This window comes from Xyrauchen texanus, chromosome 27 (assembly GCF_025860055.1).
Source record: "Xyrauchen texanus isolate HMW12.3.18 chromosome 27, RBS_HiC_50CHRs, whole genome shotgun sequence".
Classification (NCBI taxonomy): Eukaryota; Metazoa; Chordata; class Actinopteri; order Cypriniformes; family Catostomidae; genus Xyrauchen; species Xyrauchen texanus.
The window spans coordinates 19,339,886-19,361,057 of record NC_068302.1 but is presented as its reverse complement, the minus strand read 5'-3'; the positions used below and the strand labels follow the sequence as shown (position 1 = coordinate 19,361,057).

Below are 21,172 nucleotides of genomic sequence, written 5' to 3'. Positions count from 1 at the left end.
TGTCATATATATTTTTTTTTACATCAGATGGGATGTCAGCATTACTTGAATGACTAACCATTATTTTACCCAAAAAGTTGTTAAAAAAGTTCTCAATCTATAATGAAACGCATAGCCACGTTTTCCTTCACATCAAATATGCTGCTGCTGTAAGTAAGGGCTATAGGTCTTTAGCGTGTCTAAAGATGTTGACGATTTGGATACGTGAAGTCATTCTGTATGACAAGGGTTTTAAAAAAAAAAGGATGCACTCAGAATTTGGCCTGGACTTGAATAACATTTCCAAAAAAGCCATTTCACACCATTTTCTCAGATAAGCTACTTTACACATTAGTATGCTGCATGCGAACAATCTGGAATTAATTTTATGTTCAGAAACACAAACGCACCAGCGTTGTTTTAAAGTAGACTGTATTCTCACATGAGCATATGTTGTAGGCCAGTAGCTGTCTATGGGGACATCTGAGTACATTGTCAAACATAAATTGGCTTGCATGTAGCACTACAGAGTGTGCTGTTCCAAGCTGTCTTTAGCCTTTAAACTCTTAATGAATCAAACAAGCCTGGCAGACTAATTACAATAATCCCTTCAATTACTGTGGGCTCCCCGGCCACCTGTTAAGACTACAGGGACATTAGACTGTAGTGGAGCCAGAAGGCCTGAAGAACAGTGAGAGAAGAACAGGGACAAATCAAGACCCCCTCTTCCATCTGCTCGTCCGCTGATAGCAGTTCTCTCTCTCTTCAGCATCGCGAATGATGAAGACGCGTTACATCAAACGGTCGTAACATGCTCATCAGGGAGCCGGTACCAGTAAAGGGGGTTATTTCAGGTTGTGCCAGGAAGAGAAAGAGGGTAGACTGTTCACTTTCCAGGTTTCATGCTGTTGTAGATGGGGATTTATGAATTAGCGTTTGTAATGTTCCAGAATGGCTTGAAGGAATAGTTTGTCCAAAAATACAATTCTGTAATTGTTTACTCACCCTCAACTGCATGGCTTTCTATCTTCTGTTGAGCACAAAATGAGTTATTTAAAGCAGAATTTCCAAGCTGCACTTCTCCATACAATGAAATTGAATGGAGACTATGGCTGTCAAGCAAGATTTTCAGTTGTTTCCACACAAAAAGCTATCTTATGGCTTCATAAGACTTGAATATAGTGCATGTGTCAGATGGGCCACTTTTATGGTGCTTTTTTTCCCCTTTTTGGATCCACTCTGTGCAGCTCAGACATTCTGCTAAACTTCTCCTTTTGTGCTTGATGGAACAAAGTAATCCTTATGGATATAAAACAGCATCAGGATGAGCAAATTATAATAGAATTAACATTTTTGACAAACTATCCTTTAAATCCAACAACAAACAGCTGAATATCTTGCCTCTATTTTTCAGATTATTTGGCATTCGCCAGTGAAGGAAGGCTTTGGTTGTTTTAATGGTCATGCTTTTTTTTTGTCTTTTATGGACAAATTTTTTTCAAATGAGTGAAAATTGGGCCTTGTTCTCGATTTACAGTCACATGGCATCTTAAATCATAGTGTACAGCCCTGATGCATAAAAATTGGGGGTTGACTGACTCGATGAAATAGTACCGCTTGCATCCGCATCTCAACGCCCACACACTCTCTTGTTAAAAAGATGTGATTCATGTGCGCAAACCTGAGCTAGGACTTTCAACTCTTGACCCTCATACAGAAATGGTGCTTGTGCAGCTTTTCAACAAGCCCAGACGCAAAATTATAGTCCACTTCAAATTACCCATTACCTGACAGAACTTAAGGGCAATAAAGTTGCTCAGTTTCTGTTAACCGTTCTGCATCAATCTTTTTTCGGTTTTTGGCTTAACAGCATTAAAAAATAACACAAATAATATATTTTCATGTCTTCATTGATTACACTTCATTGGTGAGGGTAAATATTAACAGTGCATTGTGGAAAAAGTATGTGAACCCATAGTTTTTCTTAATTTGACGGCAATTAGAGCTGGGCGATAGGACGATGCAATCGGATATCGACGATGTCTTACAAATCTGCCTATGCCAATTTAGACACTTATTGACAGATGATGATCTCGGAAATTGACAAAGCGATTGTGGCAGGGCGGAGGGTGGGGCCGGGCCGTGATTCCACACACCGGCCCCTAATTAGGCTGATTAAGCCCAAGAAGGATAAAGGCAGTGCTACAAAGAGAAAGTTATGGGCAGCTGCCCGACACCTGTGTTTGTGTGTTTTGTCTTTTTTTGCAAGTTAATTATTAAAATATTATTTATATTATTAAGCTAGTTCTCGCCTCCTCCTTTCCATTGGACTGTGTTACACTGGTGCCATAACCCAGGAAGGAGGAGGGATGTGCCATAGTAGAGTCCTCACCACTACCATCCACCCCAGCCACGGCCATCCAACGGGAGACGGAGGAGCCTGGCCACCTGAGAGCGGAGGAATGGCCGCCGACCACGAGGGGAGGAGGGGCTCCCAGCCGACCGCCTGGAGCAGACAGGGCCGGTGCTTGAAATTTTGTTAGTTTTATTTTCATGGAGCAGTCTGCGGTTACGCATTTGTAAACGCAAACGCAGGGATAAAAATTATAAAATAATACAAGAACACGTTCACCTTGAACCTAAAATGTAGTTCTATTTTATTGTCTTGGCAGCATTAACTGTATTACCGAAACACAAGACAAACACAAATTTGATAAGAACACATTTGGCAGCATTATTTTGGAACACAAGGGAATTTATTAGACCTAATATGAAACTGTAATATGTTGAACTTTCTATAGGTAATGGCTTATTTATTATTATTATTATTATTATAATTGTTATTATTAGCTAATTTGGCATTCTCAATGCTCTATAATTCTTCATGGTGGCGCAGGAACTCGCCTCAGTCTGGTCGACGATGGACAAATCTAATTTGCCTCCGCTTCTAAAGACAGTCATCCTGCGCATCTTATCATCTGTGTTTCCGCCGAGACATAGCATGTGTGGATGCTCACACTATTCAGCATTGCATCCCCTCACAACTCACCACACACCCCACTGAAAGCGAGAACCACCATATAGTGACCACGAGGAAGGTAACCCATGTGACAACTGGGCCAGTTGGTTGCTTAGGAAGCCTGGCTGAAGTCACTCAGCACACCCTGGGTTCAAATTTGGTTTCAAATTGTGACTCCAGGGATGGTAGTCAGTGTCTCTGCTCGCTGAGCTTGCTACTCAGGCCCCGAGAATTGCATTCTTGAGCTCATGTTAATTATCACAATCAGGTTGAGATATTTAAAGTCTTGCCAAAGCATCTTTCCAAGCATCTCAGTCAGGTTCAGTTCAGAATATTTGAAGTCATTCCAATGCATCTTAAGCAGTTTGAGGACAAGATATTTGAGGTCATGCCTAAGGTCATGCCAATGCATCTCAGTCAGGTTGGGTACTGGCATATTTTCTTTTTATTAAACCTGTTTTACTCCTGTGATTTGGGTTGTTGTCGTGTTGCATCACCCAACTTGTGTTGAGCCTCAATTGGTTGACAGATGGCAAATGTTTTTTTTGTTATAGGTGTCATGAATTGCTATTGTTTTTTTTAATAATTTTATTAACTTCACTGAGGTTTTGCACCAAAACAGTCATAATTGAGTAATATATGATAATTTTCCACCCTGTATTTGCCCCTCTATCTGAAACTATTAGTTTTGGCCTAAGTGCCTCTTTAAAACTTCAATGTAAACGCCCACTGTTATGATTTGCCCTCAAATTCAGCAAACTCAGTCGGAAGAGAATAAACAAGCCCCTCAACATCATTAAACAAAATAGCAGTGTTTATACTTAATGCGCATCCAACACATTGCATCTGAATATATTAAACTGCTCATCTCAAGCACAACTGTTAACACTCAGCACCATAAACAGTCATGATATTTGAAATATTCATGAATAAAACTGTTTACTTAAATTTTTTGAGTGTTTTAAACTGCCCCATCCTTCAATAACAGTCCCTTTGCAAAGCTTGAATTGTATTATGACTGTTTCACAAACAGTGGACGCTGACATGAGCTGAAAAAAACGAACACATCGTAGTACAAAAACCCCCCCGTAAAATGACGCACACACATACTGTAGGCACACTGAGGTGCACATCGCTGAAAACGGTGTGACCGCACTGAAGCGGTCAAAGACTTCCATCGTCAAAGACGCCCTATGTTTACATACACCAACAATTAAAAATATCGCTGATGGGCGAAACAATGCGTACATGACAGGATTGTGATCAAAACAACAAGAGTCAGCAGCTTAATGAAAGAGAATTGCTTCTCGCTTTCAGAGTTGTAACTAGACACAGCGTAGTTCAAAACCTGCGAGATACATGGCAGTGATCAAAGAGTCTGTGTAGTTCATGTTTATATACAATATAATGCAAAATAGTCAAGATGGATCCCCTTTGGTGTTATGTTAGGAATTGTTGTCCACACAAGGCCTGCTCTCTTGACTTGGACTGCATGCCAGTGGACGAGGCCAAGGGTGTGATGACCCTGTTGTGGGATGTGTAAATACAAATGAGCAATGTGTCACGACGTCACGGACAGACAGATTTCAAAATGAGACGTTTCAGCAGGGTGGCAACTATAAATGCTCTTTTTAGACTGAGGAGGAACTTTTGAGTTCTGAAATTTACAGTATATTTTTATAGAACAGTTACCACTATTATTATATGTCTAAATATCAAGGAAAAATGTATTGTCCATTTCGTGACCTCTTTTAATATAAGCTTAAATGTTTCCAGGAACAACCTTCTAATATTAATTAGGAAGTTGTGACAGAGGGTAACGTGCTGCAAAGATGAAAGACAGTTTTCCAAAGGTTATGCTCCCTGTTAATCATAAAAAAAAAAAAAAAAACATTGAATACAATAAAGTTCACAGACTTCCTTCATGGTGTGATAAGGAATTATACAATTGTCTGCAATTGTTCTGCTCGGGTATACTACACCTTTTGTCACACTGACACTGGCAACTCGATAGTTGTCTAGGAAACGGCATTAGCGCTAGTCGCTGTTGAATTGCAATGCATTTAAATGTCCAGCCAGTTTGTGTAGGAGAGAATGCGTTTAGAGGAGTGGATAAGGATGCGACTCGACAAAAGGAAATTGCCTGAAGTGAAGGGCATAATGTCCTGTCTTCAGCAGCATGTTTGAAAAGCAAGGCTAGTGTGATTTACAGGGGAAATATTTGATAAGTTGTCATGGAAACTATTTCTGCTGTCCACTAAAGGTGCAGTTTTTCCATGAGAAATATCCCCTCCACACATATACACACACCCACACACCACTTCTATCTGCCACTTCCCCAATGTGTAAACAGCTCTCCTTCTAGAATGTGCCTTCTTCAAAGCCTGCATAAATGAACAAGCAAAATGCCCAGGTGTCAGCACTTGGACCTTCTCTTGCTGCTTTCCTCCCAGTTATTTATTTGCATGCCTGTCAACCTCTGTGTGTTAAGAGCCCTTTGTAGTGATGATGAGAGCTTGATGGTTGATTGATTTGCTCTTTGTGGTTTTGATATAGCCTCTTAGACCAATATTCAACTGGTTAATGCAGTATGATCCATCGGCTGAAAAATATAGTTCATGTCCTATGGTAGTATATGTCATTTGATGTAATTTCTGAACTAATTACAAGAATCAAAGATACAAAAACATATGTTTTACATTACACCACCTGCTGAAACCACTTAAATTTGTTCTTATTATTAATGGCTCCAAAAAGAATATGGATACTTATGCAATGTTCCAGACAAGTCGGAGGTGGGAATATTGAAATTGAATTGAAATTCCCCACATCTGACCTCAAAGTGTTCAATTGTTCAATCATACGCCAAGGTCAAATATGAACAAAACAAGGTGTTTCTATGACTTGTTCCAATTTTGGCAACTATAAAAACCGTGAACACAGAATGCTTGCAATTTCATAAAAAATGGGGTAACATTATAATTAAAATTGTTATATCAATATTACATTCAGTTATTATTATTATTATATAACACTTTAGGCCTTCTCAGAAATAATCTAGACGACATCTTGGAAATTATGTTAGCATTTATCACTGAAGTCTGGGATGATTGATCAGAACTTGTGCACTGTTCCAGTTGTTATTTTCAAATAGGAAGTTGGTGAATTCTGAGTTGTCTGAAATGCAGCATTTAGCCAAGCTTAAAATGTATGAATGTTATTACATTAGCAATGGAATGTGGCACTATGTTACACTAAGATTGACAACCATAATTCTTCTATTGTTTTATCATTAAAAGCCTAGCAAACCAGGGGCCTGGGTAGCTCAGCGAGTAAAGATGCTGAGTACAACACCTGGAGTCACATGTCGCATCCAGTTTGTGCTGAGTGACTCCAGCCAGGTCTTCTAAGCAACAAAATTGGCCTGGTTGGGGTAACCCCCTTGTGGTCGCTATAATGTGGTTCGCTCTCTGTGGGGTGTGTGGTGAGTTGTGTGTGGATGCGGCGGATAATAGCGTGAAGCTATGTCTCTGCGGTAACACGTTCAACAAGCCACGTGATAATGGATTGATGGTCTCAGACGCGGAGGCAACTGAGATTCGTCCACCGCCACCCGGATTGAGGTGAGTCACTATGCCACCATGAGGACTTATAGTGCAATGGGAATTGAGCATTCCAAATTGGGGAGCAAAAGGGGAGAAAAAAACAAACAAACAAAAAAAAAACTAGCAAACCTTTGAGAATTTTTTTTACTTGAAAATTTGCTTGTTTTCAAGTAAAAAACAATTTTCTTTGGATTCAAAATCTATAATGTAAAATTGTATTTTAACATGGTTTGGAGTGATTGGACAATGCTGGCCATTACTCATTTCAGAATTAATTGTGCTAATTCCTGATGGGTAAAATGCTTAATCTGGCTATCACTTGTTTGTTTGACAGTACAAAGAGAGAGCATTGAGATTTAGTTGCCAAAATAGAAAAAAAATTAAACATAAAAGTAAAATCAAGTAAAATAATTTTTATTTGTATAGTTTTTTTATTTGTGTTTTTCCCAATGCACATTGTTCCAAAGCAGCTTTACCGAAAATCAGCTGTGATGTCTGTAACATCTCAAAAACATAAATAACATTATAACTATAATAAACCATGTAAAAACTTTCTATAGCTCTGTGTTATTTAAAATTTCTTTAAACTTTTTGGATATACATTTTTTGTAAAACTATTTGCCCTGGAATTTGTTTATTTTTTATTTTTGCATGTTTATTAGGTGTTACTAGTTACAAATCAAAAAGGAAAATAAAAAATGCACACAGCAGTAACACTCAGGAGGTCTCAGGAGGGTACTGATTACCATTGTCCCATGTCTGCCAACCATGCTGAGTGATCCAAACATCATCTGCAGCCTGAAACTGAACTTTTGATAGAAAGTTTGGATTGAATGACTTGGCTTCATAGGAAAGCTATAGGATGTGCTTTTGCTCCCTATTTAGAGAATTACTTAACCTCCAGTGTGCTGTCTGTCTGCACTGGTCTCAGAACAGTTCAGATGCAACCTATTTTCACCCTAACTCCATATAAACCCCCTGAAAGCTAAATGTTTTTACTCAATATGAAAATGCACAGTAAATATAGGATATCTAAAGAAAACCTTGTGCTATTGTACACAATAGTATACATGTGTGTTTAGCAGCATTGTGTATCGAGATAAATAGCTCAAATTTTAACAATGGCATATCGGATGAAGCTAGAGACTCTCTTTTGAATCATCAGGTTTCAATGCAAAAACGTAATTAGATTTCTTACAAATATAGTTTTGTTGGCGTTGCTCCCAAAGACAAACTCCACTGTGATCAACGCCATGTTGTTTTGGCACATGACTCCGTACGTTGAAAGTTTAATCATTTACTGACAGCCCAGAGTCTCCTGAGGTGAGATCGATCAGTTTAAATGAAAGGAAATTATACATTGCATATAGCTGTTGTTATCTACAACAGTGATATTTATACACTTATGTGTGGCTTGGGTGTCCAAATACTTTTTGTGGCCACTATATTGCTGTGTGGTCTCTCAATTATCATAATTTTACACATTGTTATGTGGATAATTTGCTATTTTTGTGCAAAGTTCCACAAAGGGAAGGAGACATTGATCTAGATTTCAATATTGTTTATATATTTCCTATTTTACCTTTTCACAAAGCATGCCTCCATAACTGAGCATGCACAGTGCTGCATACAGCTCTGGGAAGGAAAACCCCTCACTTTTTTGGTATTCCATTCATATACACTCCCCTGTATTAGACCAAATAGGCATTTCAAGAAGTACGTCTGGGGTCTACTAACTGAGACTGGAAGAAACATGCTGGTTGAGCTGTAGCCACTACTTTGAGAAACAGCAAAGCAGGACACTTTCTGAAATAAATTTTCAAAGCCTATAAAATAGATGTTGCTGTAAAATTACACCACAGGGGATCAGGCAGCATGAATGGTCAAGGCAATGGAAAAGATTCACTATTCATACAGGAATTAAATCATTGGCTTTAAGTAATAGGACCTTTAAAATTATGATTGTATCATCATTTACTCACCCTCATGTTATTTGTAACCCATATGAATTTCATTCTTCTTTGGAATACAAAAGGAGATGTTAGGCAGAATGTTAGCCTCTGTCAACATTTACTTTCATTGTATAGAAAAAAAAAGACTGACTAAGGCTAACGTTCTGCCTAACATCTCCTTTTTGGAACAACATGTGGGTGAGTAAATAATGGCAGAATTTTGTATTTTCGGTTGAACAAATCCTTTAATGTATTGCTTTGGAAACAGCAGTAATAGTTCTGCATTTAAATTAGAAACAAAATCTATGAGGCACAACACACATGTCATTACCAGAGCTTTGTATTGACACGTTCACATTCACTTCTCACAGATTTCTTAGCGCTCATGTGTCGACTTTGTGTTTGTGCACGTGCATGCATGCGTGCATGTTAGCAAAAAGACAATAAAATCAGGGTCACTGAAAAGGCTCTTTTGTTAAGTGACTCCAGCCACAGGTAATCAGGTTTATGGTTTCCTAGCAACAATGCCATTTCAGATTCCCCTCCAAAACAAACCTGACCAAGCTCTCCCATCCTCATTGAATTTAAATTAAACACTCCACGGCCACTGTCGGATTTTGTTTTAATTAATTTATTAATTTTCCAATTTCTCTAATATTTGTTTCACCCAGCCTGTGCTATTATTTGCAGTGTTAAAGTAAATGTATGTGTTGCTCATTTCCTGCACCATCTTTATTTGTATATTTTCCCCCCTCAGGGTAAGATGGTGAAGGGCATGGGAGGGGCTATGGATCTAGTGGCCAGTGCCGGGACTAAAGTGGTTGTTACTATGGAGCACTCTGCTAAGGTAGCTATAATCATATGTACATGAGACTGCATCATATTGGCATTTTATTGTCTTATAACTGTGTGTAGGTGTGTTTGTGTGTGCAGTGGCAACATAAGAGAATGTAACATAAATGATGTTCCTCTCTCTTAAGAGAATTATGAAGCAGCTCTTGAAGATTAAGGGTATATGAACAGAATATGCACTAAATATATCATCCTATAGAGCTACACTCTTAAGGGTAATTTACACTGCCCCAACAAACACAGGCAAACACATTTGTTGGGTTTTATTGAATCAGTGTATTAGCACTGTTGGTATTTGTTGGGACAGTAGGTCGGTTTTCATCCACTTATTTTTACACACATTTTGGGATATCTCCAAAAAACTAAACGGTCACATGAGGTAGAAAAATATTTTATTTGATAAGAATTAATGTGCATAAACGCTGATGGAATCACATTAACCGAATAAAGTCCTATGTAATTTATTAGGAAAACAAAATGCACATAAAAAACCAGCGGAACAATCGTTGAATATGAATGTTGCTCTAGTCATCCTAAAATAACGGTGTCTGGAAAATCCAAAGCCTACATGGAGTTTGCAGAGCAAATTTGTCGAATACATTTGTGAACCGTGCCAAAGAACAGGTTTATTGACACATTTGATAAATATATTATAGATCAGCAGTGCAAAGACATAAAGAAGGAGGAACGCACACACATAGGGCTCCCAGAACTGCGTGACGCACTGTCGCTCCCAGACATTGGACAAAATTATGGGACTCTAAACCTTGGATATTTTATTAATAAAAGTCACAGTGGCCACAATTTCTCCAGAATTGACTATTTTGTACTTTTGAACAGAAGGAGTGGAAATGTGGCTTTATTTGCACATTGTTTTTGCGATTTGTTTTAACTTTTTCAAAGTTAATGAAAATTTTAATTATCAATTTATTTTTTACACAAACATATCGATTTGCTTCAGAAGATATTCACTGAATGACTGGAGTTGTGTGGATTACTTTTATGATGCCTAAATATGAATTTTGGACCTTCAAATTGCTGTCACCCGTGTACTTGGTTTATAAGGACCTGACAGAGCTCTATCTTCTTTTAAAAATCTTAATTTGTGTTCTGCTGAAGAAAGACAGTCATACACATCTGGATGGTATCGTGGTGAGTCAATATTGAGAGAATTTTCATTTTTGGGTAAACTTCTTAAACTTTTTTTTAACCTGAAATATTCCTTGAAGTAAAAGTTAAAAAATTGTCTTGGGATTTTAAGAATTGATATTTGGAATGTTCAACTGAAGATTGCGATTTAATTGGAGAATCAATATTTTTACCTAGCCCTAACATAGAATCTTTTAGAGGCTTCAAACTTAAGATCATAACATTTAAAAGTAATTTTTTTGTTGTTACCAGAATTGTTTTTTTTTGTTGCCAAAAGGGTTCTTTATTTGTATATAGAACCTAAGTGGCATACAAGAACCCAGAGCCTACTGTATAAAGAAACCTCATGCCCCTTTTTTCCCTAAGAGTGTGTATGGTTTGATATCTTTTCAGGATAACATGGAATTTTAAAACTGGCATTCCCCTTCTGTTGCTCTCTCCACGTTGTGTCAGAGAAGCGACACTAGGGGTCTCTCTTGAGCGCTGATATCCACCTCTGATCTATGAAAAAAGGCCAATGAGAGATGGCAGCCGGTATTTGCATGTTCCGCCCCTGGACATACGGGTATTTAAGCGGCGCAAATATGGGAGTTCATTCAGAAAATTTCTTCGGAGCGATGGTCGTGTCTGCAATTGCTGCGTGTTACACACCGAGTTCCTGTCATTCCTCTGCTGCATGCTGTTGGATTCCACGGCGCACAACAGCGGCTTTCTCCTGTTTGCACGGCTGTGCATTCCTGCCCCTGGGCGCTTCGACAGTGCAGATCATAAAAAGAACTCTCACGAGTCCTTTTTTCATAAAAGAGTGATTTTATTTAAAGAGTAATTTCCTCTAAAAGAGCAAAACACAGCGCGGTGAGCGTCCTTTTAAGGACGCGTCTTTATAAAGATGCCTTTCCGCCCCTGTATTGTTTCTGGATGCGGTAGAGTGCTCTCCGCTTCAGACGGCCACAGGCGTTGTCTCGTGTGTCTGGGTAGCGATCACACCGAGGCTGCGTTTGTGGATGGTTCATGTTCTCACTGTGAGAACATGACCATGACAACGTTGCGGCCACTCCAGCCGCCGCCCGCGTTGCTCCTTCTTCCCACGGGATTGAGGACGATTCGGCTGGCGATGGAAGCGATTTGGGGATGGCAGCGGGTGCAGCTCCACCGGGTACGCCCCCTCGGACCACCCGCACCCCAGCACGCTCGTTGATTTCCGTCCGTGCTCGAGGCGGCAGCGACTCACTCACAGCCAGTCTGCCGACCCTCTTGCGATGGAAGCAGATGAGCTCTCCGCGGCATCGGAGGGCGTGGTATCTGATTCTGAGGACTCCCCTGGGCTGCCGCTTTCGGGCCTGCACGCCCAGGCTGAGGCCGACACACAGATGACCGACATGCTTTCCCGGGCAGCCAACAGCGTGGGCTTGGACTGGAACCTTCCATCCTCCCCACAGCCATCATGGCTGGATGACTAGTTCCTGGGGTCTGGGCGCCGCTCACAGCCTCGCCCCTCCCCCCGGTCCCGTTTTTCCCGGAGGTGCATGATGAGCTGACGTCTTCGTGGAGAGCACCCCTCTCCACTCGTCACACCGCCACCTGCTCATCCGCCCTCGCCACCCTCGACGGCGGAGCGCGCCACGGGTACACGCTGATTCCCCAGGTGGATAGGGCAGTTGCGCTCCATCTATGCCCCGGAAGCCCTACCACCTGGCGGGGCCGCCCTGTACTCCCTTCCCGGACCTGTAGAGGAACATCCTCGCTGACCGCGAAGGCCTACAGCGCCACCGGACGCACCGCTTCCGCCCTGCATTCCATGGCTCTCCTGCAGGTCCACCAAGTCAAGGCACTACGTAACATGCGTGGGGTGGCCCTGATCCCGACACGCTGCAGGAACTGCGCTCAGTGACCGACCTCGCCCTGAGAGCGAAGAAGTTCACAGCGCAGGCGCTCGGGCAGGCGATGGCCACACTGGTGGTCCAGGAACGTCAACAATGGCTGAACATGGTCGAAATGCGTGAAGCTGACAAGCAGTTCTCCACGGTGAAGAAGCAGACGGAGGCCATTTCTCTCATCATGCCTCGCCGCAAGCTTGCCGCCACGGCCCATGCCCCGTCTGCTCGACGAGTGCGTCCTCCCGTGGCCAGAAGACAAGCTCCTGCTCCACCTCAACCCGGGCCCAGCTCTCAGCCCCAGCATCGATCAAACCGCGGGAAGCGCACGCCCCCTGTCTCACGGACCCCCTCGAGGACCCGGGAGGCTCCCAGGCGCTCCTGAGACAACGCACCCAGAGTCCAAGATGTTAGCTCCGGAGGTGGTAAGACCGCTCCGTCCCCCGGAGGAGGGCCGGGAGGAGAATCCTGTGTTTTTTCATTTGCCACACCCCCCAACAGGGGCTGCGGTACCCAAATTCTCAATGAAAGAGCTATTTCCTTTGTCTCTGGGGCACATGGCCCGCAAATGCCGTTCTCACGGCACTCTGCTTTCAGGCCTCAACAGTCCCGGCTTCCTGGACGCGGTGTCCCCACCCTCAGCCCCACGACTGTTCCCCGGCCGGTCGGTTCAGACGAGTCCAGAGGACGCCAGCATCAGACCTCCTCCTCAGTCATGAACCCGCCCCCCGCCGGGTGCGCAGAGCAAGGTAAGTGCTTTGAGTTTATTCTCAGCACCAGAGCCTCGGGACGCTACAGTGCCTCCCGACGCCGCGTTACCTGTTCCGCACCGCTGCGAAGCCCCGCCAGGTACGTCCAAAATACTCGTCCCCTTGGTGCCCCTAGCACGGAGCTTAGAGGCATGGCTTTCACTGCCCAGCCCGTCACGCTGGCTGCACCGGACCATTCAACTCGGTTACGTAATTCAGTTTGCCAGGTATCTGCCCCCCTTCATGGGCGTTCATTTTTCCGCAGTACACGGCGAACATGCCCACTCCCTGCGTGAAGAAATCGCCTCCCTTCTAATCAAGGACGCGATAGAGCCTGTCCCTCCAAACGAAACGAAGAAGGGTTTCTACAGCCCTTACTTCGTTGTACCCAAGAAGCGGCCTACGACCGATCTTGGACCTCGCGAGTTTTCAATCGGACCTTGTCCAAACTCCCGTTCAAAATGCTCACCCAGAAACAAATTCTATCTGGCATCTAGATTGGTTCGCAGCGGTAGACCTGAAGGACGCGTACTTCCACGTCTCAATTCGCCCTTGACATCGACCCTTCCTACAGTTCGTTTTCGACGGCCAGGCGTATCAGTACAAAGTCCTCCCCTTCGGCCTGTCTCTGTCCCCTCGCGTCTTCACGAAAGTCGCAGAGGCAGCTCTTGCCCCGCTCCGAGAAGCCGGCATACGCATACTCAATTACCTCGACGACTGGCTCATACTGGCCCACTCCCGAGAGTTACTATGCGCGCACAGAGACCAGGTACTCAGCCACCTCAGCCGTTTGGGGCTTCAGGTCAACTGGAAAAAGAGCAAGCTGATCCTGGTCCAGAGCATCTCTTTTCTCGGTTTGGAGTTAGACTCAGTCTCAATGACAGCACGTCTCTCCAACGAGCGTGCTCAGTCAGTGCTGAAATGCCTCGCTTCCTTCAAGCCAGGTGCCGTGGTCCCTCTAAAACGATTCCAACAGCTCCTGGGGCATATGGCATCCTCCGCGGCGTCCGCGCTGCTGGGGTTGATGCATATGAGACCACTTCAGCACTGGCTCCAGACTCGAGTCCCGAGACGAGCATGGCACCATGCTCATATGAGACCACTTCAGCACTGGCTCCAGACTCGAGTCCCGCGCTGCTGGGGTTGATGCATATGAGACCACTTCAGCACTGGCTCCAGACTCGAGTCCCGAGACGAGCATGGCACCATGCTCATATGAGACCACTTCAGCACTGGCTCCAGTCTCATATGCATCAAGTGGTCTCAGTGGTCAGTGGAAGTGGTCTCATATGCATCAACCCCAGCAGCGCGGACACCGTGGAGGCATGCACAACATGAAAGTTACCACTGCCTGCCTGCCGCCAAACCTCTGCTTTCTACGGGCAGGAGTACCCTTCCAGCAGGTGTCCCGACGCGTTCTGGTTACAACCGACACCTCCAAATTGGGTTGGGGCGCCGTGTTCAATGGGCGCGCAGCCGCAGGCCGGTGGAACCGAGGCCCGCTGCGTTGGCACATCAACTGCCTAGAGCTGCTGGCTGTTTTCCTTGCCCTGCAGAAGTTTCTCCCGTTAATTTGGGGCAAGCACGTCCTAGTCAGGACAGACAGCACCATGGTCGTAGCCTACATAAATCGCCACGGCGGAGTACGCTCCCTCCACATGTCACAGCTCGCCCGTCATCTCCTCCTTTGGAGTCAGCAGCGACTCAAGTCACTGCACGCCACTCACATCCCCGGCAACCTCAATGTGATAGCGGACGTGCTGTCAAGACAAAGCTTGCATGGCGGAGAGTGGAGGCTCCACCCCCAGTCGGTCCAAGTGATTTGGGACCGGTTCGGCAAGGCCCAGGTAGACCTGTTTGCCTCCCAAGAAACCTCCCACTGCCCGCTCTGGTATGCCCGGACAGAAGCTCCCCTCGGGGCAGATGCGTTGGCACACAGTTGGCCCGTGGGGCTGCGCAAGTACGCATTTCCCCCAGTGAGCCTTCTTGCACAGGTGCTATGCAAGGTCAGGGAGGACGAAGAGCAAGTCATTCTGGTGGCCCCCTACTAGCCCACCCGGACTTGGTTCTCGGACCTCATGCTCCTCATGACAGCCCCTCCCTGGCGAATTCCCCTGAGGAAGGACCTTCTTTCTCAGGGATGGGGCACGCTCTGGCACCCGCACCCGCACCCAGACCTCTGGAACCTCCACGTCTGGCCCCTGGATGGGATGCGAAAGATCTAGCCGGCCTACCATCGACCGTCATAGATACGATCAACCAAGCCAGAGCCCCCTCTACCAGGCATCTTTACGCCCTAAAGTGGCGTCTGTTCGCAGACTGGTGTTCTTCCCGAGCCAAAGACCCACAGAAGTGCGCGGTTGTGTCAGTGCTCGTGTTTCTATAGGAGAGGCTGGAGAGGAGGCTGTCCCCCTCCACCCTCAAGGTGTATGTCGCCGCCATCGTGGCTCACCATGACACGGTAGACGGCAAGTCTCTTGGTAAGCACGACTTAATTGTCAGGTTCCTAAAAGGTGCCTGGAGGCTGACTCCCTCCCGGCCTAACCTGTTTCCCTCCTGGGATCTCTCGGTCGTCCTCTCGGGCCTCCAGAGACCCCCCTTCGAGCCGTTAGTCTCAGCTGGACTCAGGGCCCTCTCTCTCAAGACCTCCCTGCTGATCGCGCTCGACTCCATCAAGAGGGTCGGGGACCTGCAAGCATTCTCTGTTAGCGACATTTGCCTGGAGTTCGGTCCGGCAGTCACATACGTGATCCTAAGACCTCGACCGGGCTATGTGCCCAAGGTTCCTACCACACCTTCAGAGATCAGGTAGTGAACCTGCAAGCGCTGCCCCGGGAGGAGGCAGACCCAACCCTTGCATTGCTGTGTCCAGTACGTGCTTTGCTTATCTATCTGGACCACACGCAGAACACTAGACGCTCTGAGTAGCTCTTTGTCTGCTTCGGGGGACAGCGGAAAGGGAACGCTGTCTCCAAACAGAGGCTTGCCCACTGGGTTGTCGACGCCATTTCATTGGCTTATCACACCCAGGCCGTGCCCCCCCCTTGCGGGTCCAAGCTCACTCCACTAGGGGTGTTGCGTCCTCATGGGCACTGGACAGGGGCACCTCCCTAGCAGACATCTGCAGAGCAGCAGGGTGGGCAACACCTAACACTTTCCCGAGGTTTTACAATCTCCATGTTGAGTCAGTATTGTCCCGTGTTTTCTCAGGTCCGAGCCCGTAGAACACGGTAACACGCTGACGTTCTGACCGGGTGAATCGCTTGCGCCTAGCGCCCTTTCCCTCAGCCGAGGTAAAAGAGTGCGCCTCCGTTCCCAGGAGACCCCATCTTCGGGTCGCTGGTTGACTCCTCCCTAGCCCTTTTGGGTCCGCAGTTCAGCGGAGGAACTCGCCGACCCAAGCCACTACGGGTACCCGAAGGCTACCCTGTACTGGAATAGGTGCTCCACAGGTAAGGCCTCCTGCTCGGACTCCCCCTGTGTGTAATTCCACGGTACTGTCCCCTCACGAGCGGACTCCCGTGTCTCCCTTAGGCAGTTACAGCTGCCTTGGTCGCTGTGCTATATGCTTCCCCCCTCTACGAGGCTGGATCTACCACCGCACCAACTTTTCCACATAGGTCCTAACAGGCCATGTGTTGCATTCGCCACTCTTTGCCTCCCCTGCCGGGTAGGTGTGGCCTCCGCAGGGTCTTCTCCCCCTGAAAGAAGGGCTAAGGCCCCCTTCCCTCAATGCGTGTAAGGGCCCCGGCCGTAGTTGCTCTATGCGAGAAACATAGAGAGAAAAGAGGCCCAGCCAGGCTGGCCCGTTCCCAGGTTGGCGGCCATCACCTTGTTTCCCCCTCCAGGGTAACGAAAAGGATTCTGATGGCTTTAATGGGGCATTGGGGAAGGGTACGTGCAGTCTGATACAGTTGGTCGTCCTGCACGTAAGAATACCTGCTCGCTCCTGTATCAGCAGTTCACGTACATGGCTCAGCGCATGGCAATTTTATAAGTGGACCCCTAGTGTCGCTTCTCTGACACGACGTGGAGAGAGCGACAGAAGAGGAACGTCTAGGTTACGTATGTAACCTCCGTTCCCCGATGGAGGGAACGAGACGTTGTGTCTTCCCCGCCACGTCGCTGAGCCGAGCCACTGTTTTGGCCGGACCATTTCCGGCTCCTCAGAAAAATCCTGAATGAACTCCTGTATTTGCGCCGCTTAAATACTCGTATGTCCGGGGGCGGAACATGCAAATACCAGCTGCCAACTCTCATTGGCCTTTTTTCATAGTTCAGAGGTGGATATCGGCGCTCAAGAGAGACCCCTAGTGTCACTTCTCTGACACAACGTCTCGTTCCCTCCATCGGGGAACGGAGGTTACATACGTAACCTAGACGTTTTCATGTCTGGATAGGACATGGAAATTAAGAAAATCATTGAGAGTTTCTATATATTTTCTAAATAATTTATGCTCCGCTATGAAGCATTTCATCAGCTAGAAGAAGCTCTTTTTAAGCTCTATTAAATAATTTTTCCAGTAATCCCAAATGATTGGTAAAGTAAATGAATTTGTCAAAGTTAGTTGTTATTTCTGCTGTGTTTGTTAATGTTTTATATGTAGAAGGAAGTGGTGATTCCATCAATCAGTTTTAATGAACATGTTTTTATTGAGGCACATTGCATGCTACATATTATCTGCAAGAATGGCATCATTATTTCCAATGAGTGACAGAATATGTCTTGCCTAAGTAGACAGACTGGAGAGGTGTCAGTATTCTTTCAGCTTTCAGCTGTGCACAGTGGAATGCTTGCACACAGTAGATGTAATGCATGTTTACAACCTTAAATAGTTATTTAAGCAGTGCCACATCTATAATAGTATATTCAATATGTTTAAAATATCTAAATCAGAATAATATCTCCTACATAACTGAACACCCATGCAGTGATGGGTAACATTACCTTTAAAAGTAACTCCTTAGAATATTGCTTTACTCCTTAAAAAAGTAACTTAATTAATTAAAAAGTATTTTTTTTATGGAAAGTACAGCCTCTTTCTCTTCTGCTATGCTATGCATTCCATACAAATAAGCCATGCATTGCATACAAGAGACATTTCAGGTCATGGTAGCTACTACACAACACTCATGTAAAAACAACATTGTAAACAAATATATTTAGAAAGTAGGTGTTAACGTCATATTTATAATAAAGAATCAATAACATGAATATGCATGATTTGTTTTTCATCAACATGGCAGCCAACATGAATAATGAAGTATAACCACTGTCTTACCTAAAGCAGCAAAGTCCAACACTTGAACCTGCATCATATACACTCACCTAAAGGATTATTAGGAACACCTGTTCAATTTCTCATTAATGCAATTATCTAATCAACCAATCACATGGCAGTTGCTTCAATGCATTTAGGGGTGTGGTCCTGGTCAAGACAATCTCCTGAACTCCAAACTGAATGTCAGAATGGGAAAGAAAGGTGATTTATTTACAATTTTGAGCGTGGCATGGTTGTTGGTGCCAGACAGGCCGGTCTGAGTATTTCACAATCTGCTCAGTTACTGGGATTTTCACGCACAACCATTTCTAGGGTTTACAAAGAATGGTGTGAAAAGGGAAAAACATGCAGTATGCGGCAGTCCTGTGGGCGAAAATGCCTTGTTGATGCTAGAGGTCAGAGGAGAATGGGCCGACTGATTCAAGCTGATAGAAGAGCAACTTTGCCTGAAATAACCACTCGTTACAACCGAGGTATGCAGCAAAGCATTTGTGAAGCCACAACACGCACAACCTTGAGGCGGATGGGCTACAACAGCAGAAGACCCCACCGGGTACCACTCATCTCCACTACAAATAGGAAAAAGAGGCTACAATTTGCAAGAGCTCACCAAAATTGGACAGTTGAAAACTGGAAAAATGTTGCCTGGTCTGATGAGTCTCGATTTCTGTTGAGACATTCAGATGGTAGAGTCAGAATTTGGCGTAAACAGAATGAGAACATGGATCCATCATGCCTTGTTACCACTGTGCAGGCTGGTGGTGGTGGTGTAATGGTGTGGGGGATGTTTTCTTGGCACACTTTAGGCCCCTTAGTGCCAATTGGGCATCGTTTAAATGCCACGGCCTACCTGAGCATTGTTTCTGACCATGTCCATCCCTTTATGGTCACCATGTACCCATCCTCTGATGGCTACTTCCAGCAGGATAATGCACCATGTCACAAAGCTTGAATAATTTCAAATTGGTTTCTTGAACATGACAATGAGTTCACTGTACTAAAATGGCCCCCACAGTCACCAGATCTCAACCCAATAGAGCATCTTTGGGATGTGGTGGAACGGGAGCTTCGTGCCCTGGATGTGCATCCCACACATCTCCATCAACTGCAAGATGCTAGCCTATCAATATGGGACAACATTTCTAAAGAATGCTTTCAGCACCTTGTTGAATCAATGCCACGTAGAATTAAGGCAGTTCTGAAGGCGAAAGGGGGTCAAACACAGTATTAGTATGGTGTTCCTAATAATCCTTTAGGTGAGTGTATGTCATCATATGCTGTGCCCATTGACAATGTCAGAGTCAACTTAAGATGTCAGGATAAAACTCAGTGAGGAATGCCAGCCTAACATGTTCAAGGAATAAGGCTGTTGAATAAATTTATGTTTTTCACTTAAGTCATCTCAGTGCATGCTTGTTTTCAGTTGATCAACGGTGGGAACAGACGCCACAACTTCAAAGGCGCATGTTAATACAACGTGAATTGAATCATTTTTAATGCTACCAAAATGTCATGAAACCAGTTTGTTTCTTGAATCAAACTACTTGTTTATTATAAAACAAAAATGTGGAATATTTTTAGAAACGTAAGACATGTACGGTCCAGTGTCAGCTTTTATCATCCCATTCTCCCAGTTACAGGGAGCTCTAACAAGGAGCAGTTTGGCTGCATAAGTCAGTGAATTGAGCATGTATTTCACCCTGTGTATCATGTCGTGACCAGTAGAAGACTAGTCTTATAATCCCTCTGCCTAAACGTGCTTACTGATTTTTTTAATGCAGTGTGTATTAATGCATGAATCAACTGCATTTCACTCAACCGAATGTTGTTGACCTCATATCACACAAAAAACAAGAAATGTGCATGCGCGTAAGTGAGATGATTGACAGGCAATGTCTGTATCTAAAAGGTGATTGGCTCTTCCAATGGCAATGGCATCCATTGACTGTTGTGTGCTAGAGCTTCTTGGTTGGGCGTTCAAATTTCTCCCATTCATTTAAATAGAAGTGACTCATCTCTATACTAAATTGTCTCTTGTCTCACACTCTATAAAATACAATGCCAATCATGCGCTAAATCTCCTACCTGAAGTTATTGTTTCACACTTTTACTCCTGATTTCTCGCAATACAGAAACAGTAAAGGTGTACAAAAGCGATGCATTACTTTATTTAAAAAGTAACTCCGTTTATAGTCTAAAATATACTGTTACTTTACTCGTTACTCTGAAAAAGTAATCTGATTATGTATCGCGTATGATTTTATCATGTTACCCCAACACCGCACCCATGTGCAGTACAACAGATAGATTAGGGCTGACCCAAATCAAATCTTCATGCTTGTCATCATGATGTCTGTTGAAAGAAGGCTAGTGGCAGGCAGAGAATATTAGCTGTGTTCTTAATCAAAACACCCTATTAACACAAATTACACTGTTCTGAGTCAGAGTTTAGTGTTCTCTATCTGTGAAATGTGTTTAGATTTGTTCCAGGGTCGCAAAAGATCTCGTCGGTAAAATTGTGACTGTGTAGTCTCAGTTCTCATCTGTCCAGTCATTGAGAGAGTGAAAGAGATGGAGAGATATGGGCAGGGAAAGATAAGGTGATACAGTACATGCTGTTCACATGCTGCCCTTGGTTTGTTTGTGCTGGCAGTGGCAGCCCTGGGGGGAGGGGGGCTTGGCTGGGTACAGGCTAAAGGGCCAGCTGCCTG

General features: G+C 44.5%; 1 protein-coding gene across 1 annotated transcript in view; it reads left to right on the top strand.

Moving 5' to 3' along the window:
- Window positions 1-21,172, top strand: part of LOC127620602 (succinyl-CoA:3-ketoacid coenzyme A transferase 1, mitochondrial-like) — a 78,507-nt gene that overhangs the window by 47,203 nt on the left and 10,132 nt on the right. Inside the window, exon 14 of the mRNA XM_052093769.1 lies at window positions 9,313-9,402. Coding sequence (XP_051949729.1) covers window positions 9,313-9,402 — 90 coding nt within the window. The remainder of the gene's footprint in view (window positions 1-9,312; window positions 9,403-21,172) is intronic.